Here is a 25267-nt window from a genome sequence, read left to right on the forward strand (position 1 = left end):
AACGTTCTCTCTGTCCACTTAAGGACTGCCCTAATAACTAAGAACACCTCATAACGTCATTAAAATGCGTATTTGCTGGTCGGACACCAAACACAGCATTACGTTTAACGGCAATGGGAAGTGATTGGCCTCCCACCATTGCCACAGCGGCCAATAAGAAACTCGACAACTCTGGCCGACGGGGCTCACCGCCAATCGGGCGTGTCGACGAACGAGCCAATCACAGGAAGGCAAACGGTATTTTTTTTTCTGTGGGCGTGCGTGTGTGTCCTGGGGCTACAGAAAGTTCTAGTTTGCCACGTCACACACGTTCACTTTTGACGTTTTTATTGTCAACCTATTGGCTGCTGTGATAATTTAAGGTTCATAGGATGTCAGCAAAATAGGTATTCTTTTTATTATTTGTGGGGTTGGTTCTTAGGTGTTTTTTGCCACTATATTAAAAAAAACACGTCGTGAGCCCTGCCCCTTGTTGTCATAGTAACCTAACAACATGATGGCAACACTGACTCACTTTAATTCTTGAATTTTGGGTGGTATAATGCCTAATAGGCCACGCTTCTTCACACCTGCTCAGGTGGCGGCTCACAACACAGCGGCTGACCTTTGGGTGTCCTTCCTGGGCAAAGTGTGTGACCTGACTCCCCTAGTAAAGCAGCACGAGGGTGAGCAGCACGACCATCCGCGTATTCTACCCAGAATTGTGACTAGAAAATCCTTTGGCCATTTTAGTTGTTAAAACAATTGTGAAAAATACTTCCATTGATGCCCTGAATGAGCTGAACCTTTTGAAGTTGGTCAAGAAATAGGGGAAACTGTCACTGTAAAGTCTCTCTAATCATTTGAGAATTTTGTCATGTAAAATATGAAATATCGGAAAATGCTCTTCAGCATTCACACAATATTCTTTATAATATTTTCACGCAGGAGATGTTTTGCTGCTGCCCATCATGGAGTTTGCAGGCAAGGACATCAGCAGCTGGTTCGACCCGGAGACCGAAGACGTGAGTGTGCGCATACACAGCAATCAATCGCATAGCGGCTTTTAGCGCTCACCTGCACCTGTGTCCAGGTGTTGACGTTCGTCCACCCACTGACAGACTGCGTGAGCTACTACACGCCGCGGGGTCGCTTTGTGCACATTCCGCCGGCCGGGCCGCGCTCCGACTGGTCCAGCGACATCGAGCCGGCCTGGTGGAAGGACCGGTGCTACGAGGTGGGACGGCTGTCCGCCAAGACCAGATGGATACGCGTCATCAACACGCTGACTTCGCAAGAGCAACGGCTGGAGGTGGACCACACGCCCTAGCCTCCCGCCATTTGTCTTAAGCTAGGCTAATGGCTCCACCCCCCCTTCTTTTGGTTCAGGTGTGTTCTGAGGAGACTCTAGCGGAGATCCTGGAGCGCTACCTGCCGTACAACTCGCACGCCTGCAGCTATACGTGGAAACACAACGGTGCCAGCTTGGATATGAGCAAGACCCTAAGTGAGAACAACGTCCCGGACGATGACTTCAAGCTCCAGAAGCTGCGTCTCGACTGCGATCTCTTCACGCCCGCCATCCTTCTTCACTTCAACGACGACCTCACTGAAGGGTGAATGCCATCGCCAATCTTTTGTAATTTTTTTTTATCACGTCGTGTCGTACAATCTCAATTTGTGTTGGACCAAACCATGTCATGTTCCCACAATGCCATGCTGTATCATACAATTGCATGTTATATTATTGTCATGTCGTATCATGTCATGTATTGTTGTCAAGTAATTCATTGCCATGTTTTGGGATATCAACGCCATGCTGTGTTGGGAGGGATGACCTACCGTAGTTATGCTAATAAAGTACCTTTGGGTAAATCTGAAGTGTGCGATGTGTTTTGAAACCCCTGCCACCGGATCGCGCAGCACAAACACACACGTCAAACAGGTCCAGTTCAAAGATCCCTCGGCGGTCAGTCACCTCGAGCTGACGTCGACTTTCGCTGTCGCCGCGCTCCTCTTCATCACGAAGACGACGCAAAGGAGCTGATCACCATGACGACAGAATACCACGATGATGTCGACGAGGACAGCAGCTCCTTTTGGAACAAAAGTACAACTTGTGTGTGTGGTCTCTGTCATGTTTTATGGAGTATGTATATGGTGAGCGTGTTGTGTGTGTTATGTGCATGTTCATAGTGTGTGATGTGTTCACGTTTTGTGTCCTATTATGTATGTTGTGTATGTGTGTGCTATACGGCAGGTGTTTCGTATGTGATTGGGCATTTGTTGTATAGTATGTTTGCATGTTGTGCGCGTTCATACTGCAAGCTGGTAAGCTAGGTAGTAAGCAATGAGCTTCAGCCGCATACCACTGCGGCTAAACACAGTGCGGAGTTTCTGGCTGGAACTGCGTCTCTCACCTGAAGCAAATCTCGCTCTCTGTGAAGGCTGAAATTGTCTCGCACTTTCGAAAGGGAGTCCCCCAAACGAAGAACAGCCGAGATGACGAATTGACAAAGTCGACAATTTCAATCATCGTCTGTAATGGCAACAAAATCATGGCAGAGTTTGAGGCCAACAGATTGAAGGATGATCGTAAACGGCTTCGGGGTGCGACACATCCTGAACTGGAGAAAACACTTTTCATTTACTGACTCAATTTTTTTCAGAGATGAACTTGCAACGCTGCTGTTGTTTGTATTATACATCGTACAACAAACTACCGTTATAACGTAGAAATTCGTTATGTCCTTCGAGGTACGTTGTACGTTTCAAGTGTGTGTGTGTGTGTGTGTGTGCGTGTATATATATATAGTTGTACTTTTATTGTTTGATAAAGAAAAAAAAAATCTTCAAGTCCCTTGAATTGGTATGCCAAAAAGTTGCTTCTCAAAATAGAAAGTTGATCCTTGAAGTAATTGATTTGCAAAACTGCACCACAAAGAAAAACAATTATTTCCAGCCTTGTACTCAGTGCGTGTGTGTGTGTGTGTGTGTGTGAGTGTGTATGCTTTGTATTTTATTGTTGTGTGGGTGCCTGTTGCGTGTGTGTTTTGCTAGAGTCTGGTTTGTGTTTTGTGCATTAGCTCACAATTTTTCCGTCTACCAGCTCCCCCTCTCAGCACTCGCTCAGGCGCGTCCAGGCTCACCCGCCGCTTGTTTCCCATTCTCACCATCGCAGCCATCTTGATTGTGACAATTGCGCTGGGAGCCAGCTGTGAGCACCAATAAAACACACACACAGAACACAACCTTTTCCAATTTTGTTACATGCACAGCAAAGGAATGTGTGTGTGTGTGTGTGTGTGTGTGTGTGTGGTGACAGACTCACGGATGACAAGTCGTTTGTGGTCGGCAGAGCAAAGTATTTCCAACATCAGCCAATCTTTGAGCACTGTCCAGCAGCTCGCTGCAGGTAACTGTCCACTTTGGAGTCATGGCGCACAATGTGTGACTGGACAACGGAAAATTAGCATAGTTAACGAAAACTAACAAGATAACTAAACCCAAACTTAAAAAAATAATAATTTGCAAAATAAAAATGCTTTGGGAAAAAAAAACTGAAATTACATTTTTTGTTTATAAAACTAGCGAAAATGGCCTTCAATTTTTTTTATCAATTAAGAGTATGCATGTCCTTTCGAGGTTCATTTTAAATTGCTGAAGGTCAAACAGTCATTTGAGATTGTACTTTAATTTATTGCACAATATTTACAATATTTTTAAAATTGTACTTGACAAATACTTATTGTATGAGAAAAACTAAAACTAAGACTAAAACTAATAAAAACTAAGCTAAAACGCAGCATCCATCCATTTCGTCATCTCTTACCCTAACCCAGTGTGTTGACGTCACAGATGCCACCAAAGACATGGAGCGACTCAAGTTTGCGGTCACGAGCAACAAAGAGGAACTGCGCTCAAGTGAGATTTGACAAAATCATACATACACCATTTCATTACACACCACAGAATCTTCTCTCACATCAGGCCATATTGCGTTGTAACATGCCACTTCTCTTATCAGGCCATGTTCTGTCACGCCGGCACATCGTGTTGTCATACCACCATCACATGACGACCATTGGACTTTCTTTTTCAGCCTCTGAGGCCTTGAAGCAGCTCGCCACTCTCGAAACCATCAGCAAGACGGTGGCCACTCTCCAATGCTCCCTCCAACGCATCATCAACAACGGTACACGACACACGCATAAACACAACACGCCGAGCGGACATTTGAGGGCTTGTGGTTTGAAGGTTCGACATCGGAAGGCAGCGGCTGCTGTCCTCTGGGCTGGGAAAGTTTCAGCTCCAGCTGTTACCTGTTAAGTCAGTCGCTGTTGTCCTGGAACGATGCCCGCGACTGGTGCAATGGACACGATTCGCACCTGGCCATCATCATGTCAGACGAAGAGTGGGAATTTGTGCGCCGCTACTCGCAGGGCCGCTTCTTCTGGGTTGGCCTGAGCGACGAGAGAACGGGGTCGTGGGAGTGGATCAACCAGACGCCATACGTCATGAACCGCAGGTGGGCCGCATCCGTTCATCACGTGAGCTAATTTTCTGAGTAAAGTGAAGCGCTCATCAATAGCGGTGGATGGGGCGGGTGGGGTGTTGTTGTGTGGCTCAGGCACTGGCGGCCAGGGCAGCCCGACAGCTGGATCCACCATGGCCTGGGACCGGGAGACGAGGACTGCGCTCATGTGCACACGGACGGACGCCTCAACGACCTCCACTGCTCCACCAGGCTCCAGTTCCTCTGCCAGCGGCATGCCTGACCGTGCCGGGAAGTTTAAAAAAAAGCGCCTGTGCTGACACTTTTTAATGAAAACACAATAAAATTTAATCAATACACTCGCACAGGAAACTGTCTTTTTGTCTGAAACATAATGAAAGATGCAGATGTGCTGACCACAATATAAACGCGCTGTACAGTTTTCCCTCACTTATCGCGGTTCATGGGGGACTGGACTTTGCCGTGATAAGTGAAAAACCGCGATGGAGTGTTGGCTCCCCCGTAGGAATTTTGGTGTATGTGGGTACCAGCATGTTTAAAACTGTGTTTTTCAACCCCTGTGCCGCGGTACACCAGCGTGCCGCAAGACGTTGTCAGCTGGGCCGCGGGAAAATATCCAATTTGTATGCCTGTGTGCTTATCGCCCAGAAAGTAATCGTGTAGTACCCTCTCATACCGCTAGGGAGCAGCAACAGCTAGCCAATTGCCTTGTGTTTAGACGAGAGACAAGCGAATAATGCAGGACGACGGTAAAAACAATAAATATGAAAGATTAGAAAATACTTTTTTCTTTGTGTTCATTTGATTCCAATTCAAGCTGTTATAACGTCATTCTTCAATGTTAAAAACGGTTATAGTAAAAATATAACACGTTCATGATTCAAATAAGCGTTTTTTTTTTTCTTCACATTTTTAGCTAGTGGTGTGAGATTTTAACAATGAAAGAAGTGTGCCTTGGCCCAAAAAAGTTTGAAAAACACTGGTTTAACATATGTAAACAGTATTTATACTTCACATCAGGGGTGCCGATTACATTGATCGCTATCGACCAGTAGAAAGCGGACTGGTCCCAAGTCGATCCGAGGGTTGGGGAGGGAGAAAAAATCCAAACATTTGTGTCTCTGTGCATGTTAGTAATATATATTTTTGGGTTAATGCACACTGCACCCTAATCATTCTATCAGTCTCACGTTCACAAAAAGTATTTAAAAAATAAAATAAAATAAAGCAGGTCATCTTTAACCTGCGGTGACATATGACTGTGTCACCGAAGGTTGTTAGCGCTCAGCAGTCTGCAGTTGCAGCTTGTGATCGGAGTTGTTGCGCTATATCTTTTATCGTTATCGTTATTCTCATTCAGTTTGTTTTGTACAATTCAACGACGGGACGGGCAGAGAATGGGAATCTGGAGAAGCATTTTAAAACGGTACGCGTTAGCTACGATCATTAACAGGCCGCCTAAGCGCGTCGCATGCCTCAGCGTCAGGCTATTGCGCGTGTACATGCGTGCGTATGCGCGCCTGCGCGGTAACGGGTCGATCACGGGAGGTTGGTTGATCGAAAAGTAGGTCAAAAAAGTTTGGGCACCCCTGCTTTACATATTTGAGACAGACTACAGCAGTACACATATTTACTTCCATCTTTAATGATAAAACTTTATACAGTAATGAACATTCATCAGCATTGCCTTTTGAGAGAGAGAAGGAGACTTGTTACTCTCACTCTATGCTGCTCTGACAGCGTCGGTTCCGTTAGCCTGCAGAGAGCTGCTGGCCAGCTACCCCGCGCACAGCCCATGTGTTTATGATAAGACAATTAATCTCAATTGATGAGGAGGAGGCGAGGAGAGAAGTGCTGCGTTTTTTTGGACAAGCCCAATCACTCCCCTTCTCTTTCTCTCGCGCACTTTCTCTTGCTCTAGAGCACACGCTCCCCCGTCCCCTCCAGCCACACACGTAGCAAACAAAACGGTGTGAGGAGATATTGATCAGAGCCCACAGCTGAGGAGACACTGATCAGTGAGTAAACCAACATTTCAAAAAATAAACATGGGTGTCCTCAGGTCATCGGGAAGGCCCGGCTGATGACCACCTCGTCTAGGTCTCCGCCCAGATTACACACATCCAGCAGGCACAACAGCCTTTGATTAGCAAGCAGTGTTGCCGTGGCGATGAGGTCCCCTGGTGGAGCGAGACAGGAACTTTTGTCACCTCGAGAGTCAGTTTTGTGTGGTGTGTGCTTGTGAGCGTACGCACCTGGCGAAGGTGGGGGCACGTGGGATGAAAAGGCTCCGTGGGACAAGATGGAGGCCCAGGTGTTGCTGTGGGAGTGGGACGGTGGCGAAAGGGAGGAAGAGGACGCCTGAGGGAGGAAGATGGTGCCGATGCACACGCCGTCCGACAAAGCTGCGGGGGTTGACGTCACACATTACGAGTCGGCGGGCGTTTATGAGAAAGGATGGTGGAAAAGGAATAAAAGTAAGGAGGGGGAAAAAAGTCAAGGAAAGGAATTAAAGGGGAAGTCAAGTAAAAAATTGTTGCTCCACTAATATGTTCTATGGACCCCCGCTAGTCAAAAGACGGCATTCACATATTGGATTTGTGGAACATGAATTAAGCAGCAAAAAAACACCTTGTTCTTGTCCATCTCAGGGGTGGCCATTTTGCCACTTGTCAACTGGAAATGACATCACGTTACCAACAGCCTCAGCTTGCGAATGTTACATCATCAAACCCAGAAAACAGGTGAACCGTGATTGGGCGTTACCTGAGGTCTTAGTAGGGTCATTTTTTAAAATTGTATTTTATTTTTTTACAGGTCAATCCCTGGGACCTGAAGCAAGGGTTTTTTCCAGCAACGCAAATATGACAATATAAAAATAAGGAAAGAATGAAGATATGAAGGAAGGACAGAAGGAGGAAAAGGGAAAGCAATCAAAGAAAGAAATAAGGAAGTAAGGAAAGCAGAAAGGAAAGAAGGATGAACGGAAGGCGGTCCGCTCTCTGACATCACACACCTTTAAGCCTGAGCGTGTAGTAGTCCTCGCTGACAAAGAGGGCAGCACAGGTCAGGGACCCTCCCATCGCCACGGCAACCGCCTGTTTTTTCTCATGGGCGGGGTCGTAGCGCATGGCTAGCGTCTCCACGGCGACATGAGGGAAATCCGGCGGCGAGGGGCAGGTGGCGTACGACAAGCTGTCCTCGTCCTCCTCCGCTTCGTCTTCGCCGTCGTCATCCGCGTCTTGGAGGAACTCCATGGAAGCCTCGAAAAGAATGGCTGCCACAAAAATGACACGTTTAGCACACGCACGCATGCTAACAATGTCATGTTGTGTTACATCCACACAGACACACCTGTCTTGTTGCCGGCTTCGGGTTGGACGGTCGCGCGGGGGCGTCTGCAGAGACCCAAGAACAACGTCATCGGTCCGACTAATCGTAGTGTTTCCTTTTTAACATGAGAGGCGTGGCTCAGTCTCACCCCTTTTGCGGCGTGTCCGAGTGCAGCAGCAGCTTCCTCTTGCACGGCCTGCTGCGCACAAACACGAACGTGGTGGTTTTAATCGAGAAAGCCGAGGCAGGAAATGCTGTTACCTGACACCGGTGGGCGATGGCAGCCGGCGGGGCGTCGACTGACTGAGAGCCGACGATAGCAAAAGCCTGGACAACGATGCTGGCGAGGTGGGTGAGGTGGAGGACAGAGACGAAGACGCATCTCGCCAAAAGATGCAACGCTCCTCCTAAAATATGAATCAAAGTAAGTGGCACCCAATTATGCTGGTCAACAAATGTTTATATTTTTTTCAGAGACGCAAGTAAAAATTGTCGAGATTACCGTATTGGCCCGAATATAAGACAGCCCTGATTATAAGACGACCCCCTCTTTTTAAAGAGTCAAGTTTGAAAAAAGGCTTTTTGAACACCAAATTAATTTTTATACAGAAAATAATTACAGTACATCTGAAACAAATGATTGTAACTATATATTTGAGAGAAAAAGCATGTTATTTTGCCTCATTCAAATCTTAATATCTGAACATTTAAATATGTCAACTAAAGTGCAATCACATTCGTCAATGAATGGCTTCTGGTTTTTGAAATGTAAATTACATCATAACTTCTCCTCAGCTGCCGGTTAACCTGGCCGATCTTCGACCCACTTTTCTCCAGATTGTCACTACGTTTCTCCATTTTCTGTTATCTCTCCTATTATTTTCTTCTGTTTTCCTTCTTACCGCTACTTTTTATTTTTCTTCTTCGTGCTACCGCTATTTTTATTTTTATTCTTCGTGACAGGGGTTCACTTTGGCCTGGGGAGTCAAGTTCAGCATTCGCTTCAATGATATCTGGCGCCATCTAGCGTCGTGAATGGGTATAACGTCTAGACCCCCGAATATAAGACGACCCCCACTTTTTCAGTCTTATTTCAATGCAAAAACACCGTCTTATATTCGGGCCAATACGGTATTTTTTTTGCGCCGAGTCAAAAATCTGCCCTCATTTTCTTTCTCTAGCACATCAGGTTTTCACTGCTGTTGACCAGTGTAATGATTATACATAAACAATCAATCAGTGTCATTACTGGTGCACCTTTGCGTGCGTACCTCTCCTCTGCGACAATACGTAACCATGGTAACGGTGGCCTGAATACAAAAGGTGCGTCGCTCCCTGTAACAAAGTTTCTTGATCTCTCTCAGAAGCTCCGTCCCCTGGAGGAAACCGGGCTCCCCTGGAAAAAAGGGCACGAAGGAAGGAAGGAAGGACATTAGGAAAGACAGATAGGAAGGAAATATGTAAGAGAAGGGAGGAACGAAAGGAAAGAAGTAAGGGAAAAAAAGAGAAAAGAAAGAAAGGAAGGAAGTAGGGGAGAAGGACAGAGGAAACTGCTCAAATGCCTTATCAGGCACGGTGACGTCAGTCAGCAGACCTTGCCTGTGTCTCATGTACGCTTCCAAGGAGACGGGAGGGGGCGGGTACGCGAAGAATCCGCCAATCAGAGCCGAGCGCAACAGACGTCTCTCGTCCTGCTGCCGGAACCAGTCGAAGAACCGCTGGATCGCCGGCAGCTGGCTGTTGCCTGTCGATCGAGGCCGCCGTTGACGCAACGTCACACGATGACGAGATCACAAAAAGAGTTGGCAACCTGAGCGGTGCAGTTGCGTGCACGCCGTGTTGGTCAGGTACAAGAGTCCCTCTGCCGTCTGGACCACCTTCAGACGAGAACACATCAACACCAACACTGCGCGCACACACACACACACACACACACACACACGCGCTGCTTGTTAGCATGCCTTTCCTTTCCTTCCTTCCCTAAATGTTTCGGGGTTTTTTTCCACTTCATCTCACATGGGTGGAGCCCGCGATGCACCTGCGGCTGAGAGGTGGAGAAAAGCTGGATCCAGATTGGCCGAGAGCTCCGCCCATCCTGCAACCGCAGCCAGCGATACTCCATCAACTCTGACCCTGCGCGAACACGCTCGGTGTTTGAGTTTGAGCAGGTGGGAATCGGCATCCTTTCGCCACGGTGATTATCCCCTCACCCTTTTTCATCCGCTCAGCGCGCCCCATGAAAGTCAGCAAGCCGATGACATCGCAGAGGGCGCCGTGAGAGCAAGATGCAAGTTCCTCACTGGGACAGGAAAAGCGGAAGGCAATCACAAAGCTAATCACGCTCAACAAAGTCAAAAACGGGGGTGGGGTGTGCATTTACACCCCGCAAAAGCCATCATTTCAAATTGGGAAAACGTCAACATGTCCGTGGTGGGCGTGGCCATACCTGTCGCAGAAGTTGTAGGGGGGCGGCGGCGGCGGCATGCAGTCGGGCGCCACGGACGCCTCCGGGAGCAAAGCGATGCGAGAGGCGGGATTCCGGCTGTTCACGCTGATCTCTGTGGGGACATGACGAAAGCAAATAGAAGAAAGGAAGAAATCAAGAAGCAAGGAAAGCCAGAACGACGACAAAATAGAAGGATGCAAGTAAAGAAAGGAAATAAGGATGCAGGGATGAATGGAAGGACGGAGGTACCGATGTTTTCCCCTTCTGACTGGTACCGCTCCTTGATGCGGAAGTGGCTCAGGCTGATGACGTGGCCGGGCTTGAGCACACGGTACCAGTTGACACACATGCTGTTCCACAACACTAGTGACACGCTTCCTGACGAGTCGTGCGCCTCCAACAGCGCCTGCGCACACGAGCGCGAGAAATGCTGCTGCCGTTTTCTCTTCCCGCAACGGTGACACCTTCACCCAACCTGATAGGGGCATGCGCAGTTACTGTCTGCTCTCCCGTAATACGTCAGGTGTGACTTGGCCGCGATGCGCACAGTCAGCCGGCGGCGGATGGTTCTAAGGGACCAAACTTCGCGGGCCAAGAATCCCTGGCTGAGGTCTTGGACAGTCACGGTGGGACGGAGAGCTGTGGCCAGAGCGTGAGAAATGGGAGGAGGAGGAGATCAACAGAGACAGAGAGAAAAAGAGTGAGAGAGAGAGAGAAATCAAGTATTATGTATTTGATATTTATGCATGGTGCAGATGTTGCACCCACCCGTCACCTCCTCCTCCAGAGGAGGCGCCGCCTTCTTCCAGGCGTCCCCGTAGAAGTCCACGTTGTTCCACAGCGGCAGAAAGACCTTCCGATTGGCCAGCAGAGGTCCTGAAGCACCCGCATGTCAACCAATGGCATTCTGGCATAGGGGCGCCATTTAGCTCAGTCACCTGACACGTCGGACGAGCCACTCCAGGGCAAGGAGTCCTGGTGCGAGTCCTCGATACTCTCAAACGCGCTCACCTCCACACTGACCATGATGAAGCTGCATAGATGAAGGTTGACAGGTGAGTGCTTGGCCTGTTTTATTTCCTCTTCTCCACCCCCCCCCCCCCAGTCCATGCTCAGAAAGTTTTGTCAGAGCTATATAAAGAATTTATTAAATTTTACTGGGAATCCTCTGCCCCTTCACAAGTCAAGCAGGTACCTTTCGTCCTCTGTGCGATCTGCCAAGCCCGTCATGGCAGGGGCGAGGGTGGCGTTACGCACAGCAGTCCCCTGCCGCAACACGTTCTTCTCCACCAGCCCGTTGAGTCTGGGATCCAGAGTGACGCGGAGGCGGCAGTCGCCATCACTCAGCGTAACGTCGTAAAGGTTGTCGCCTGGACACGGAAGCATTTCGAGGTCGGAGGTCAACAAGAGTGCCCAGAAGAGGGCGGCGTGCTCACCAGAGAAGATGGTGTGTGGGAAGTAGACGGAAGAACCCTCGTCTCTGGTGTAGCGCAACACGTCCAACAGGTAGAGCGTCTCCCTACAGACCACTTGAGAGCGCTGAAGACACAATTTAATGATACAGTGGCACCTTAATTTACGCCTGTTTTTTTTCGTTTTCAATGCTTGGCCTCATCCTATTTTAACCACTTCAATATACACCGTGCCCCAAATAATCTGTCGAGTTAAACAAATGCCTCACCTCAAAAAGATGACCCCTTCCTCTTAAGGGAAAAAGCCTCCTCTAAACATAAAGGCATTATGTTAACTAAACACCTTAAACCAGACAGTAACTGGCAACATGTTTCAGGACTACCTTTTACAGTAGTTGGTCAAAACCACAATAAATGAAACGCTTTGTGTAATAAATTATTCAAGAATCAATTTCTTTGTTTCGAAACTAACGAGAAGTGCCACCATTCACTTGCACATTCACCTTTTCTCTTTATTCATTTCACAAACGACAACAAGAAATGAGATAAGAACAAACCTGATTTTTAGCGGTTCTGGACCGCGCCAGAGTTCGGCGTAAAATGCAGTCGGGTGCCGCCATGCTTCGAATGCCACCAGGTTAACCCAATCCCAAAAACCCACACAACACTCTACCGTCCTCATTGAAGTCTACACGTAATTTAAGTGCACGTAAGTGTTCGAGAGCGCAGATTACAAACGTGTGAAATTTGCAGAATCGGGACAGTGGGTGTTACGTCATGGATTTGCGCCACTGTGTTGGATATGCATCATCAAACATGGCATGACCGGGTATCGTTTTGCCAATTTTGCTGATAGAAATGTTATTAACATTCCAGTAAACAAGTAGTATGGTAAAAACTCAACTTCCCGCTTCCAGTCAATGGCAGCTCTGTCTCCATTATTTACATGCCCTGCGCGATCAACCGCACATGCGCAGAAGTTCGCTAAGTACGGCAACCACACATGGACAAAATAAATAGGTGACGTTATATACAGTACAGTACTGTAGTGGAATGTTACAGTGTAATTTATGAAAGAGTAATATAAAAAGTAATAAAGAGAGTAAATAGGTCGATATGTTCACCTGAAATACCGGTAATTGTTTTAGGCACAGGGATTCTTCCCGAACGTGGCAAATTTACCACCAGTTTTGTCATATTGTGAGCGACTTGTGGGTAATGTGCTGATGGGTTATGGATGCCGGGCGAGAGCGCACCGAAAAATTGGGACACACTCACACCCTCGAGGGCTATACGAAATTGGGTGGGGGTGGGGGGGGGGCGGTGGACCATTGTCGTTAAGCAACATTGCGAGTGCGCATGCGTCAATGGGGTTCTAAAGCAAGTGCTGGGAGATTAATTCAGACATTCAAGTATTGTAAACCAAATAATTAAGGGCAATAAAACATATTTTAAATCCAACAATTTATTGGTCCTTCTGAAGAATACAAATTATTAAAATATAAATATGTGTATACAGTATAACAGAACAAAGGAAAACAATAACACGCCATCTTAATTTTGCCACAAGATGGTGCCAAAGCCCTGCCTTTAATTACAAGCGTTTGTTAATATTTAATGATAGCATCAATGTGAAGACACTGATCCAGTTAAAGATTTTTTTTTTTTTTACATTGACCATCATCAATGACTTCACAAGAAAGGAAACGTAAAAATCAACATGCAACATTCTATAAATATCTGCAATTGTTTTTATTTTCAACAGTCACTTCCACAACATTCCTTGGAAATCACAGTGTTCCATCACTGGTGAACTGTTTTCAGGACAGGCCCGCAGGCTACTCATGTGGTCCTTATTGGTTACCTGGTGCCTACTGTGTCCATGGTTTTGAGCATTGACATGATCTTGACTGAGACTTGGGGCGACGCCAAGTTCAGCCTGGGTTGGGAAGGGACGTTATTGGTCCAGGCACACTTGAATGTGGTTTTCAAAAAGGAGACATGAGAAATATCATTATGCACGTGGCATGGAGAACAGAATCAAGTTCGCGCAAAGTGCTGCGAATCTCTGAACTCAAGAAAGAGGCTGAAGAGCAGGTGCAGCGCTTGGATGCGGCTGCAGTATACGGGGACGTCCAGCAGTGCACACACGATGTCGCAGTACTGTGGCAGGCTGCAGCCGAGGCGGGCGGGGGGCAGGCGCACGCGCCCTAACGTCTCCTCAACCTCCGGTGGCCACTCTTGCATGAGGGCGTCGATGTCAGGCATGGCGCGGGCGTACTGCACGCTGGCCGCCGCCTTGGAGCGGTGTAGGGCGCCGATGCTTTCTACCCAGCTGTCCACAGCGCGAGGGTTGGACTGAGGACTCGACACACTGGTCACTTTCAGCTGGGAGACATGTGACTAATCAATATTATCTCACAACGTAAGATAATATATTTCGTACCTCGCTGGTGGCGTGTTGCTTGGTCTCCTCGGACAACCACAGTGATAAGACTGTGGGGTCAGACTGCTTGATGCTGGGCTCGTCCAGAACCAGAAGGCCCAGCCCGTCTGCTTTGCCGTCCGGCCTCGGCACCTGCAGACCGCAGGGGGAACAGGCTGTTGATTATTTGACTTGGGTTCAAGTGGAGCAGCAAGGAAGAACCTACCTTAAGGAAGGCGTCAATGTCACCCACGGCCGGGATGAAGTCTGGGATGAAGGGTCTTAGGCTGTGTTCTAGCACGATGGATTTAGGAGAGTACCTAGCAAAGACCATGCTTAGTTTTGTCAATCAGACAGTGCCAATAAATATTAGTCAGGGTCAGACAGTCAGTCAGTATTAGTTACTTAGTGTCAGGCAGTCAGTCAGTCTTATGCTGACGTCAGACTAGAAGAATATAGCCCGATTGTGAGCCGACAGACATGTCGCAAACAAAAGTAGTGTCTCATAGCTGATTTTGAGTTATCTTGACACGTCCAAGCCCACGTAATGTCACATACTTAACAATTAGTCGTTTTGTGTCGCATCGCGTCCGGTCCAAGACACTGAACGATATTTATCTGGTAATCTGACAGCGCGACCATCGTGAACGACACAAAAATCATATAGTTTGAAAATGCCTTTAGTCAGTAAATAAGTTAATAAGTCAATGTCAGTAGCCAGTAGTCATCAGTGTCAGTAAATATCAGTTGGCCTGTTGGTGGGTGGTGTCATTGCCATACAGACATCACTCCAAACTCACCGCATGATGTACTGGAATAGATCTTTGATCTCGGTACTGACAGGCAAGTTGGCGTAGTCAGCCGCGTCGTACGCGCCCTCGGGAGCCTCGTCGGTATCTTCGTCATCATCGGTATCTTGGTCATCATCGTCGTCGTCCGATTCCTCTGACTCATCCTCCTCGTCCTCGTCTTCTTCCTCGTTGGGGGTGACCCCGGGCTGCCTGTTTATTGGCCCTTTGGCCCTTGGAGGCGCGGGGTCTTCCATCTCGTCACTGCTGCTGTTGTTGCCTGACAACAGGCTGCGCCCCCTCCTGTTTCTCCCGCGCTCGGCCTGCAAAAGCACAAATAAGTGACGGCTGCCCAGGCACGTGAGGATGCGGGCGGCAGAGCCTTGTTACCTGGCCGCGGATGCTCGCCTCCTCCGCCGAGTCGCTCACTTCCACGCTCTCATCGTATGGTTGGTTCTTCACAAGTCGACGGTCGGCTCGCTCCATGAACAACTAACACAACATTCAATAAGATTGAACAAGAACAACATACAAAGCACATGGTCGTTTGGCATCAAAGATCACGTGGTAATATACTGAACGTTTTATTTGACCAAGGCACCACGTATGTTGAATTCGCATGATTTTGCATGTCATTCAGCTTTACACTTTCAGTGTGAACTTGGGTTGAATCAAACTTTAACACGTGTTAGGAAGGCATAGTTTTCATAGTAACTTACATTTACCAGATATTTAAATTGCTGTTCCTATTCTTATTTAACGTGTGTCATCGTTACATAGCTTACATGCTAACGTTAGCCACCTAGCATCAGCGAAAAATTGGCTTCTTGTGTCCAAATTGAGAGATTTCCCAAGACGGTCTTCCAGACACAGCTGTCCTTAAGCGGCGTCTCCTGTCTCATAGAAACAACGCAATGTAAAGAAAACAATGCTAAAATGTAGTAAAATATAATTCCCAATCGAAACGCGCTCATATACGCCACAAAAACTCAACGGCGAAAGCTTCTGTAGCCTAGTAACCAGTGTCGCCATGTTGTTTTCTTCTTCGCGTGACGTTTTGTGGTTCTTCTCTCGTAAAACGAAGCGGATCGTTTCATGCGCCTCTATCGCCACCGTGTGGACTGGTGCGTACACGCGTTGAATAAGATTTCTCTCGACGAGGAAATGGACCAACATCACATCAAAACCCTCAGAAGTAAAAAGTTAAACCTTTTGAATTTGTCGAACACAAAAAGTGCATCTCAAGGCAGTTATTGTTTTTTTCTCCCTCCAGGGCACTAGAGGGCAACTTGGGCCTGGTAGGCTGTCGTGATTGGTCGTTGTGGCGGCGGGACCGTTGTTGTGTGTGAGCTGCTCTCCTTGTTTTCGTTCGCAACCTTTTCAGGTAAACTGTGCAGCATAAACAAAAATATACACGCTACAAACCCGTCAGCATCATTTTGTTAAATACGCTCAAAAATCCTTGTCCTGAATGCAGTGGGCGAGAGTGAAGCTAACTAGCCGCGCTTAAGGCTAACGTCGAGCGAGCCTTAGCTGTTAGCCGCTAATGAAAACTTAGGATTCCAGCAATGTACTATATCATACGAAAATTTTCATTTTAAAATTTATGTTGTATACTTTAGCTTGTTAATAACGAGAAGTAGGCGCCCACGCATACAAGCAAGTGATTTTATCTGGTGGCACGTATGTCTGAAAGCATGTGTCCAGTGTAGGCAGAACTACTGTAGGCTGTATGCATGCATGTTTAGTTCTGGACACTATTGTGTAAAGGTCTTCGGCCACCACTACTGCAGCGCCTCCGACCCGTTTTTGTGCCAATGTACATAATTTAATATCAGTAACTAAATGTATTTGCTGAGTTAATGATGATGTCGTCCCCATTTAAACTGTATTTACTGAGTGTGAAATCTGAGCCGGTTTATTTGAACACAACGCTATGATTATATTGCATGAATGGCAATAGGAGGATACGCAGGCTAATTGTACACTAGTGGAACATCCTCCAAGAACCGGGAAGTAGCCTGCTAACTGACAAATAAAGGGCTGGGATTTTTTTCTCACACTTTTCTGTAACAGTCCAGTAGAAGCTAGTAAGTCCCAAGAGACCAAAGAGTGCATATGTGTGCTGACCAATGGGGGACAGCGATGATGAATTCGACAGGAGGCGGCGAGACAAGTTCCGAAGAGAGCGAAGTGACATGGAGCGATCTCGAGAGCGAGAAGAGAGGCGCCGCGATGACTGGCCAGACAGGTGGAATTAAAAAAAACAAAAAAACACCATATAATCTGTATATGTGTGTTTTAATCTGTATATGTGTGTTTTTTAATTAAGTGGTCACATATGGGAGCATGCTGGAGTAGTGGTTAGCACAGTCCTGAGTTTGAATCTTCACTCAACCCAAAAGTAGATGGAAAATGTCTGGATGGCTCATGTGATGAGTAAACATGCACACTCAGGGACTGGGAGCGCGGCAGAGAGAGAAGACGGGACTATGATCGCGGTCGCAGAGAGAGGTTTTCGCCACCAAGACATATGAGCCCTCAGCACAAGCGCATGAGGAGAGATTGGTGAGTGGTGGCCCGTGTCTCGCTCGCGCAGATCTTGACGCATCGCAGCTCGGGGTATCCCGGTTTTGTCAGGGATGACCACCGGGGTGAGCCATACCGCTTCGAACAGCCCTTTGGAGGAGGCGGAGCTCTGTTCCCAAGGGTGGGACCTCAGGGCTGGCCGCCAGACATCCCCCAACTACCCATGCATCATGGCGCTCACCCACTTCAGGGCAGGTGTGTACACGGACACGCTCGCATGGTCGGCGGCATGACAGACGCATCTTTGCCTTCCCTCAGGTTGGCGATGGTGGATCCTGACCTGCCGCCCCCGGGACCCCCGACCATGAGGAGCTTCAAGGTGAGTGAGGCAACCGGTCAGAGCATGACGAAAACAAAAAAAAAAGGGTTGAAAATAATATGGCCAGTTATTCGTGTGACCTAAGCTCTAGCGTGTGTTGCACAGGACTTCCTACTAAACACAGAGGACAGCGTTGATGAGACGGAGGCGGTGAAGCGCTACAATCAGTACAAAGTGGACTTCCGACGCCAGCAGCTGCAGGACTTCTTCGTCCAGCACAAAGAGGAGGAGTGGTTCCGCTCCAAGTACCACCCTGAAGACATCACAGCCCGCAAGGCGGAGTCCTTGGCCGCTCTCAAACACCGTCTGGACGTGTTTCTCTTTCTGTGGGACAACAAGTGGCTGGAGGATATGTCGTTGGACATGGAGCACACCACTGCCATCATCAAAGTGCTGGACGCAGGTGAGGATTTTATGAGCTTTGGAATTTTTATTTGTTAGTTTTTATTTCATTTTTAATTGTTTTTTTAAGGTAGTTTTTAGAGTAAGGATATTCGTTTTTCTATTGTATTTTTAACAACAACAAACAAGTGTATTATTTTCTTTAGTAATTTTTTTTTTTCACATATGAACCCAAAAAAAGGAGAGCATTAGCACCTCGGATCGTGTTTCGCACTGATTCAAACGCACAAGCCGTAAGCACAGCTGTTGCGTAGGAGCACCGTCATCTGGCGGTGCTTTTTTATTGGCTGCCGCGAGATGGGTCTTCGCCTTGAGGCGACACAGTGAAAGGACCACAACTCGCACACATGTGTTCGACCTTCCTTCTTCCGACTAACGGCAGTGCTGTGATACCAAAGCAAATTCATTTCAAATCAACGGCAGTGGTCGATTTCATGTATTACATTAATTGGCAAAGAACTGACAAAGAGGAAAATGAAAATTTCTGTATAATTCAAGTAACTTTTCCTTGGTTTTATGAACGCAAAATGTAATTTCATTTAGTTTTCTTTCTTAGTTTTCGTGAAATACAAACGTTCTGTCAGTTTTTGATTGAGTGATTGTATTAGTTTGCGTTAACTAGAGGTTGCACGTGGTTGAGTCCTCATCACTTTGGTTCTTGTCCACAGCCGTCATCAAAATGGAGGGCGGCACAGACTTGGACCTGAAGGTGCTCGAGCCCAGCGGGGAGCACGCCAGCGGCGCTGGTGGCAATTCGGTGGCGAGTCCGAGTAAGGAGCCGGCTGGCGGCGAGGCGGGGAAGACCCGAAATGAGGTGAGAATACAATTTTGCAGAATTAAAATACGAGTAAATGGCGCTGACGATTTCACGCCTCAGAAGGATGAGGACGCCAAGCACAATGGGGAAGACGAGGACGAGGAAGAGGAGGAGAAGGAGCAGAAGGAAGAAAAGGAGCCCAAGAAAGGCCGAAAGAGGAAGCGCAGCATGTCGGCTGACAGCGGCGAAGGCTCGGCCTCCGACTCCTCGCACTCCGACGGCGAGAAGGAGCCCACGTTGCCGGCCGTTCCCCGGCCGCTGCACCTCACCACCTCGCTCTTCATCAGGAGCGTCCCACCAGACGCCTCCAAAGAAGAGATCGCTGCAGTGAGTGCCACCTCTCATCCCCCGCGGGCATCTTCTCCTGCCCCTAAACACGCTTTCACCCCCTCTCCGTGTTTGCAGATGTGTCGCAGGTACTCGGGCTTCCTGCGGGTGGCGCTGTCAGACCCTCAGCCAGAGAGGGGGTGAGTACAGCGCATGCAATCATCAAATGTGGCCGTGGCGCATCACAGTACAAACGTGTGTCAGGTTCTTCCGACGGTGCTGGCTGACGTTCGACCGCGGTGTCAACATCAAGGAGACCTGCTGGAACTTGCAGAATATTCGGGTAAGCGTCGTCCCGCGTTCTTGACGCCATCTCCTCCCGTGCCGTCTCCTCTCATCTGGTCCCATCCTATGCGGCCCCCGGCAGCTCCGAGACTGCGAGCTGTCTCCGGTGGTCAACCGCGACTTGTGTCGGCGCGTCCGCAGCGTCAACGGGCTGACTCAGCACAAACCCGTCGCCAGGAACGACGTCCGCCTGGCCGCCAGGCTGGTGCATACGCTGGACCAAAGGGCGGAGCTTTGGCAGGAACAGGTGCGGATTCCTGTTGTTCCCACGTCACTTCCTGTTTGACTCTCAATTAATGTCTGAATGCGCCACCGCAGATGAACACCAACCCTGCCTTGAAGAACATCACCGATTACCTCATTGAGGAGGTGAGCGCCGAAGAGGAGGAGCTGACAGGCGGTGAGGCCGGCGACGCCAAAGACACCGCCTCCTCCGAGGTTACAGTGGAGACGGATAAAACCTTGTTAAAGGTGGGACCAGCTTTTTCTTGGTGTGCTTTCTTTGTGCGGTTTTGCATGTGCGTTTGTGTATGTGCAGGTGCTGGACACACTGCTGATCTACTTGCGTGTAGTCCACTCGCTGGACTACTACAACTTCTGCCAGTACCCCGCCGAGGACCACATGCCTCATCGCTGTGGACTGATCCATGTGCGAGGGCCTCTGCCTGTGGCCAAGATCACTGCGACCGAAGGTAGACAGTACCGTATACAACACACACACACACACACACACACACACACACACACACACACACACACACACGCGCGTACTAAATCTAATCCTAAAACTAGTACAAACTCAACTAAATTGACACATTTTTGAAAAAATACTAATAAACCTGCTTTGTCAAACTAAGCGAATGTTAAAAAAAAAAAAAGAAAATGAACTACAATAAAAATGTAAAACGATTCTAACTGTGACAAACACATATCCGCGTGGCTGAACCCGCTGTGCCGTACTTTATGGTCGGCCAGTGACTGAACACCTGAAGATGTGCGAGGAGCGTCTGGCTCCTCTGCTGAGTCCGCCCGAAGTGTTGAGTGCAGACGATGCCGCGCGCCTGGGAAGGAAAGACCCGGAACAGGAAGTGAGACTTCGAGCTGTCCTTCCGCCACCCACAATCGCATGATCCTGTATGCGAGAATTGACGACATCTATTTTGGTGCACGCAGGTGGAGAAGTTCCTGGCGGCCAATACTCAGGAGCTCAGCAAAGACAAGTGGCTGTGTCCTCTGAGCGGCAAGAAGTTTAAGGCACCCGAGTTTGTGCGCAAACACATACTCAACAAACACGGCGACAAGGTGGATGCCGTCAGACAGGAAGTGGACTACTTTAACAACTACCTGATGGATGCCAAAAGACCGGCGCTGCCTGAGAACAAGCCCCCGCCGCCCCCAGCTCAAGGTAAACTTGAAAATAGAAGTTTGGAGAGAAGATTTGGGTCCTGAGTGACGCCAAGAAATGGGCGCCTCCCTAGAACAAGTTACCTCTGCCCCCTCGGTGAAAGGTAAGCTCAACGCTGACAACACGCGGTCCCCTGAGCCCGCGTTTGCGTTCCTTCCTCTAGCTCCGCCCGCCAGCTTTCCCGCTCAGTCGCCTCAACAGCAAAGCCTTCTGGGATACCCGCCCGGCATCAGGCCTCTGCTGCCCGCCTTCCCCAGCGCTCCCCCTTACCCCGCCAACCAGTTTGGGGCTGGCCGCGGTCACTATGACAATTTCAGGGGCAACATGGGCTTCCCGGCCAAACATCCAAACAACAGGTAAAGGAAACACAATGAGACCGAGCGTCGATGTTGGTGTACACTTTGTGTAATTCTGTGTGTGTGTGTGCGTAGGGGTATGCGAGGAGACCCGCGCTCCATCATCGAATACAGAGACCTGGACGCTCCGGATGACCTGGACTTCTTTTAAACAGCTGGCAACCTTGCTTCCCAGGATTTCCTCTCTTCTTCTGTGTGTGTGCACAGAGTGAGTGCGTGCGTTAGTGTGTTCCTTCCAGCTGGACCAAGGTCACTTTTGCAAGTCATGATGTCATAATAAAGAAAACAATAACCACAACTTCCACTTTAAGTGTGAACTACTTTGATTTGTTACAAATTCACCAATTGACAATGATTGTAAGAAAGCAGAATTTACCAAGCATTGGATCGTTCACCCACTAGGAGGAAATGAGAACTGGTATTAGTCTATCATGACCCAGGTTAGTTTTATCCTACTGACGCAATGTCATGTTTGTCAGCAGCAGCCCGTAATGTGTTAATAGAAATTGTCACTTTTTAAAAAAAAATGCTGTGTCTACGGCTTTTATTTTTCACAGAAAATTTTTGATCGCGGTGATGGTCATAATGAATGGGCTGGAGTGCTCGCTGAAAGTCCTTCAAAATGTTCAGGAAGAAAACTTCCCCACTGATTAGTGAGAAATCCAGAATGTGGGAATGAACTGCAGCAGAATCCGACCAACTTTGACGTAATTGAGAGATGCTGGCCATCACTGACTTTATTAGCAACAATTCTTTCTTTTAGATGGACTTTTTAGTTACTGTATGGTTTTATTTTCACCTAGCTTTATCAATCATTGTAAATTATTGCATTATGAATTTTTAATAAACTCAATCTATCAATGGGATTTATAAATAATTAGGATTACATAAAATGTCACGAAATTTGCTGTTACTATTTTTGTTTACTACAGACCTTTGTTCTGAAATCCAACCCAAGATTAGATTTGACAAGGGGGTGATTCTTTTTTCATTGTCACTGAATTTTCAGATTTCAAAGGGTTTTTATTGTTAAATATTTGGGGTTATATTCTTTTCAAGCATCCCAGTATAGTCTAGTAACTGACACAAGGATAATGATTAGGTGCAAGATCCTGATTATTGACGATTTTGCTTTTGAAAGCGGCGCTTTGCCGTGACGCTTCGAATTCAGAGCGGAAGTCAGCCGAACCGCAGTGTCACATGACAAGGGCAGCGGCCGAATCACCACTCTGTTCCTACGTAGTCAGGCGCGGCGTATGATCAAAATAAAGTAGTCCCCCCACCAACCTCTCCCACAAAATGACAAATACACGCACACACGCACACTCGACTTGAGCTATGTCACCATTCGGCAAAGGGGATGTTGTAATACACCGACCGAATTCCCATCATACGTCGATGTGATTTGTACGTGGATGTAGCTTCTTACGTCACGTTGTTATTGTATATCCCTCCGCGCGCCCTAACAAGCCACATTAGCATCGTTTGTTGTTCTCGTGGTCGGTTTGTCAGCAATTTTCTTTCCCCACGAACCCGGAACGAGCGACCGACTGACTCTCCGTCTGTCATCTCTCGTAACGATGAAGTTCCAGTATAAAGAAGAGCATCCCTTTGAGAAAAGGCGTTCCGAAGGCGAGAAGATTCGGAAGAAGTACCCTGACAGGGTTCCCGTAAGTAGTCGGCTAACGTTAGAGGCTAACTAGGAACCTGGCTATCTTGAGCTATTGTAACACGACTATCTGTTGGCCGAATGTGTGAATTTCATTGCGCTCGATCTACAGATGTGCTGAAAATGAAGCCAAATGTCGCATACGCGGGGGTGTTGACGAAAACGCCGCCTCGTTGGGCAGCAACAGGCCGCTAGCTTTCACTTGAACCTCGTAGTGAAAAGCTTCCGCATTTGGCGGCGCAAATAGAATTATTTTGTTATCTCACCTAGTAATTGCGTCATTGGTTTGTAATAAATGTGATTTTTTAAAATTAAACTCGTCTAATTAGAATTCAATTAATAAAAAGCATGCTACAAAACGATTATACATAATAGTCTTTTGCTTATTTAATGAAACAGTTGCTTAGTTATATGGGGTACAATAAAAAACGAAAATATAAAAACATTTTGTTTGTATGTAATTTAACAGTTGGTCAATTCTACATGAAAAACGAGTTATTTCTTTGGTGGAAATGAACCTATTTGACACAGTAATAATTTTATATTTAAGCAAATAATTGGCTTACTAGGTATTAATGATGAATGAATAAATATTAAGGATCATTTCAAAAGATGAACCCAAATATTTGCCCATGTATCATTAATAATTTTTATGGTCATGAATAGATGCACATTGATAATTAATTGATTTCTTATTTTGTTTTAATAAAACATTGTAATTTCCAGGTAATTGTGGAGAAAGCGCCCAAAGCAAGAATAGGTGATCTGGACAAGAAGAAGTATCTCGTCCCCTCTGACCTGACAGGTGACGATACGTATTTATTCTTCTAGCCACTGGCACTCACAATTAGATGTGATTTTCACATTTTTGTCCTTTTTCTAAATCCAGTGGGCCAGTTCTATTTCCTCATCCGAAAACGAATCCACTTGCGAGCTGAGGATGCACTCTTCTTCTTTGTAAACAACGTCATTCCACCCACCTCGGCCACCATGGGACTATTGTACCAGGTGAGACCATCGCTTGCTCTTTTTCCGATTCTAGATGCCACTGTGGTTTATTTACAGCTCTCTTTCTATTTTTGTCACTGTAGGAGCACCACGAAGAGGATTTTTTCCTCTACATTGCCTACAGTGATGAGAGCGTGTATGGGAGCAGCCAAAGGGAAATGTGATCCCCGCTCTGTCGCTTCTCCACCGCCTTCCCATGACGCGTACATCCATCCTTTGGAAATATTTAATCTAGCTCAGCAGCTTGGAGTTCACAGAGCAAAAGGCGTCAGATGCACTTTCACCGTCCTTGTTCCCTTCAACTTCTCCCTTAGTCAGTCTCACGTTGTATCTATCGGCCTCCATTTCCTATCCCCCCACTGCTACGGAACTACTATGTTGACTATGATTCATTGTGGTTATTGTTAATTTTAGATGGCTTTAATTACCGTATCGTGAAGATGAGTGCAATTGTTTTTTGTTTTTTTAAGAACTCTATAGAGCTGTATCACTGACGCTTTCTCTCCACTCGTGAACATAAAATTATAAAATGTGCTCCAAAGGTTATTTGTGTCTCTTGTCTTCATTCCTAACATGTCCATTGGGATTGCCTTTACTATGAATGTCTAAAATTGTAAAAGGCACCTTGAAAAAAATTCTCTATGTACCGTCATTGCTCTAATTACTGTACATGTATTTGAAACCTGCCCACGAACGCCAATCTCGCGAGAGAAATCGTTGCCTGAAGAAAAGTCAATTTCCCCAGAATGCATCGGACACCAGAAGTGCGTCTTCGGCATCATTAGCATCACTACCGTGTTTATACGTAGTGCAGAAATTTTGACGTATTTTGTATAAAATACAAGTTTGTAATTAAGATTGACAGATATTTATTTATTCAACTGATCTCACGTTCAAAGATACACACGACGTCAAAAGTAAGCGATTCGGACTTTTTCTTTTTTCCACGATCCCCGCGCCGGCCAAATGACGCCGCTAGCTAGGTAGCTGCTAACTGCTAACTGCTTCCGTCTTGTAGCATTTAGGGAGGTGGCGCGACGTCAAATGCTGTGTGCACTTTCTTTCAACTGCACAATTTCAGTCGCGGTTTCGCATTAATACGTTATTATAAATATGCACATGTAACTGCAGCTTTCTTCGCTGATGCAAGGCTAACCGAGCAGCTTGCTGGTCTGGCGTGTGGGCCTTCCC

At 47.3% G+C, this 25267-nt stretch overlaps 6 protein-coding genes across 12 annotated transcripts; 4 read left to right on the forward strand and 2 right to left on the reverse strand.

The window, feature by feature from the left end:
• The first annotated feature begins 329 nt into the window (after positions 1-329).
• Positions 330-2047, forward strand: cyb5d1 (cytochrome b5 domain containing 1). Of its 2 annotated transcripts, XM_086104613.1 has the most exons (5): positions 339-665; positions 928-1004; positions 1073-1291; positions 1369-1595; positions 1903-2047. In XM_086104613.1, the coding sequence occupies exons 1-5, from the start codon at positions 542-544 to the stop codon at positions 2024-2026; spliced, it is 771 nt and encodes a 256-aa protein (XP_085960739.1). In that variant the 5' UTR covers positions 339-541; the 3' UTR covers positions 2027-2047. The 2 variants fall into 2 exon arrangements, with proteins under 2 accessions (XP_085960740.1, XP_085960739.1); XM_086104614.1 differs by lacking the exon at positions 1903-2047 and having other exon boundaries at positions 330-665; positions 1369-1860.
• Positions 1921-4839, forward strand: asgr1a (asialoglycoprotein receptor 1a). The gene is made up of 7 exons (XM_086104612.1): positions 1921-2089; positions 3089-3196; positions 3305-3394; positions 3838-3903; positions 4082-4174; positions 4237-4507; positions 4610-4839. Exons 1-7 carry the CDS (start codon positions 2032-2034, stop codon positions 4755-4757), a joined length of 834 nt encoding a protein of 277 aa, XP_085960738.1. The 5' UTR covers positions 1921-2031; the 3' UTR covers positions 4758-4839.
• Positions 4840-6116: 1277 nt separating this feature from the next.
• LOC147209057 (RPA-related protein RADX) lies at positions 6117-12647 on the reverse strand. Of its 2 annotated transcripts, XM_086104615.1 has the most exons (18): positions 12244-12647; positions 11956-11997; positions 11470-11813; positions 11213-11307; positions 11043-11150; positions 10750-10913; positions 10524-10680; positions 10275-10386; positions 10039-10127; positions 9845-9961; positions 9639-9734; positions 9428-9572; positions 9100-9224; positions 7977-8235; positions 7850-7893; positions 7512-7772; positions 6751-6900; positions 6117-6675 (listed from the first exon to the last, which is right to left on the reverse strand). In XM_086104615.1, exons 1-18 carry the CDS (start codon positions 12304-12306, stop codon positions 6554-6556), a joined length of 2493 nt encoding a protein of 830 aa, XP_085960741.1. In that variant the 5' UTR covers positions 12307-12647; the 3' UTR covers positions 6117-6553. The 2 variants fall into 2 exon arrangements, with proteins under 2 accessions (XP_085960741.1, XP_085960742.1); XM_086104616.1 differs by lacking the exon at positions 11956-11997.
• A 767-nt stretch (positions 12648-13414) lies between these two features.
• ift46 (intraflagellar transport 46 homolog (Chlamydomonas)) lies at positions 13415-15942 on the reverse strand. 2 transcript variants are annotated; one of them, XM_086104617.1, is made up of 6 exons: positions 15685-15942; positions 15290-15391; positions 14912-15222; positions 14338-14431; positions 14133-14264; positions 13415-14074 (listed from the first exon to the last, which is right to left on the reverse strand). In XM_086104617.1, the coding sequence occupies exons 2-6, from the start codon at positions 15383-15385 to the stop codon at positions 13727-13729; spliced, it is 981 nt and encodes a 326-aa protein (XP_085960743.1). In that variant the 5' UTR covers positions 15386-15391; positions 15685-15942; the 3' UTR covers positions 13415-13726. The 2 variants fall into 2 exon arrangements, with proteins under 2 accessions (XP_085960743.1, XP_085960745.1); XM_086104619.1 differs by lacking the exon at positions 15685-15942 and adding an exon at positions 15464-15676.
• Positions 15943-15971: 29 nt separating this feature from the next.
• Positions 15972-21697, forward strand: LOC147209059 (serrate RNA effector molecule homolog). Of its 4 annotated transcripts, none has more exons than XM_086104623.1 (18): positions 15972-16094; positions 16173-16283; positions 16976-17150; positions 17357-17467; positions 17516-17683; positions 17747-17807; positions 17913-18210; positions 18878-19023; positions 19087-19353; positions 19432-19493; positions 19558-19636; positions 19721-19885; positions 19957-20109; positions 20177-20330; positions 20614-20726; positions 20812-21043; positions 21207-21399; positions 21475-21697. In XM_086104623.1, the coding sequence occupies exons 3-18, from the start codon at positions 17032-17034 to the stop codon at positions 21548-21550; spliced, it is 2397 nt and encodes a 798-aa protein (XP_085960749.1). In that variant the 5' UTR covers positions 15972-16094; positions 16173-16283; positions 16976-17031; the 3' UTR covers positions 21551-21697. The 4 variants fall into 4 exon arrangements, with proteins under 4 accessions (XP_085960749.1, XP_085960751.1, XP_085960752.1 ...); XM_086104625.1 differs by having other exon boundaries at positions 19090-19353; XM_086104626.1 differs by having other exon boundaries at positions 17540-17683.
• Positions 21698-22841: 1144 nt separating this feature from the next.
• On the forward strand, positions 22842-24622 carry gabarapb (GABA(A) receptor-associated protein b). Its single transcript, XM_086104627.1, has 4 exons — positions 22842-23069; positions 23795-23873; positions 23958-24076; positions 24160-24622. Exons 1-4 carry the CDS (start codon positions 22980-22982, stop codon positions 24238-24240), a joined length of 369 nt encoding a protein of 122 aa, XP_085960753.1. The 5' UTR covers positions 22842-22979; the 3' UTR covers positions 24241-24622.
• Positions 24623-25267: the final 645 nt, after the last annotated feature.

The sequence above is a fragment of the Hippocampus guttulatus genome, chromosome 2, assembly GCF_054856545.1.
Source record: "Hippocampus guttulatus isolate MCC_2025c chromosome 2, RoL_Hgut_1.0, whole genome shotgun sequence".
Lineage (NCBI taxonomy): Eukaryota > Metazoa > Chordata > Actinopteri > Syngnathiformes > Syngnathidae > Hippocampus > Hippocampus guttulatus.

What these genes read in the sequence shown, in the direction of transcription:
- cyb5d1 (XM_086104613.1), top strand. Translation starts at nt 542, where the DNA reads ATGCCTAATAGGCCACGCTTCTTCACACCTGCTCAGGTGGCGGCTCAC. An exon ending in CCTAGTAAAGCAGCACGAGG is followed by an intron (nt 666 to 927) that starts GTGAGCAGCACG and finishes ATTTTCACGCAG; the next exon opens with GAGATGTTTTGCTGCTGCCC. An exon ending in CGCAAGAGCAACGGCTGGAG is followed by an intron (nt 1,292 to 1,368) that starts GTGGACCACACG and finishes CTTTTGGTTCAG; the next exon opens with GTGTGTTCTGAGGAGACTCT.
- asgr1a (XM_086104612.1), top strand. Translation starts at nt 2,032, where the DNA reads ATGACGACAGAATACCACGATGATGTCGACGAGGACAGCAGCTCCTTT. An exon ending in AATTGCGCTGGGAGCCAGCT is followed by an intron (nt 3,197 to 3,304) that starts GTGAGCACCAAT and finishes GTGTGGTGACAG; the next exon opens with ACTCACGGATGACAAGTCGT. An exon ending in CCAACGCATCATCAACAACG is followed by an intron (nt 4,175 to 4,236) that starts GTACACGACACA and finishes TGTGGTTTGAAG; the next exon opens with GTTCGACATCGGAAGGCAGC.
- LOC147209057 (XM_086104615.1), bottom strand. Translation starts at nt 12,306, where the DNA reads ATGGCGGCACCCGACTGCATTTTACGCCGAACTCTGGCGCGGTCCAGA. An exon ending in CCCTACAACTTCTGCGACAG is followed by an intron (nt 10,128 to 10,274) that starts GTATGGCCACGC and finishes TTCCTGTCCCAG; the next exon opens with TGAGGAACTTGCATCTTGCT. An exon ending in CACGCAACTGCACCGCTCAG is followed by an intron (nt 9,573 to 9,638) that starts GTTGCCAACTCT and finishes CTCGATCGACAG; the next exon opens with GCAACAGCCAGCTGCCGGCG.
- ift46 (XM_086104619.1), bottom strand. Translation starts at nt 15,535, where the DNA reads ATGACATGCAAAATCATGCGAATTCAACATACGTGGTGCCTTGGTCAA. An exon ending in CTATTCCAGTACATCATGCG is followed by an intron (nt 14,432 to 14,911) that starts GTGAGTTTGGAG and finishes GGTCTTTGCTAG; the next exon opens with GTACTCTCCTAAATCCATCG. An exon ending in ACATTGACGCCTTCCTTAAG is followed by an intron (nt 14,265 to 14,337) that starts GTAGGTTCTTCC and finishes TGCGGTCTGCAG; the next exon opens with GTGCCGAGGCCGGACGGCAA.
- LOC147209059 (XM_086104620.1), top strand. Translation starts at nt 17,032, where the DNA reads ATGGGGGACAGCGATGATGAATTCGACAGGAGGCGGCGAGACAAGTTC. An exon ending in CGGAGCTTTGGCAGGAACAG is followed by an intron (nt 19,886 to 19,956) that starts GTGCGGATTCCT and finishes GCGCCACCGCAG; the next exon opens with ATGAACACCAACCCTGCCTT. An exon ending in GCCAAACATCCAAACAACAG is followed by an intron (nt 21,400 to 21,474) that starts GTAAAGGAAACA and finishes GTGTGTGCGTAG; the next exon opens with GGGTATGCGAGGAGACCCGC.
- gabarapb (XM_086104627.1), top strand. Translation starts at nt 22,980, where the DNA reads ATGAAGTTCCAGTATAAAGAAGAGCATCCCTTTGAGAAAAGGCGTTCC. An exon ending in CGTCCCCTCTGACCTGACAG is followed by an intron (nt 23,874 to 23,957) that starts GTGACGATACGT and finishes TTCTAAATCCAG; the next exon opens with TGGGCCAGTTCTATTTCCTC. An exon ending in CCATGGGACTATTGTACCAG is followed by an intron (nt 24,077 to 24,159) that starts GTGAGACCATCG and finishes TTGTCACTGTAG; the next exon opens with GAGCACCACGAAGAGGATTT.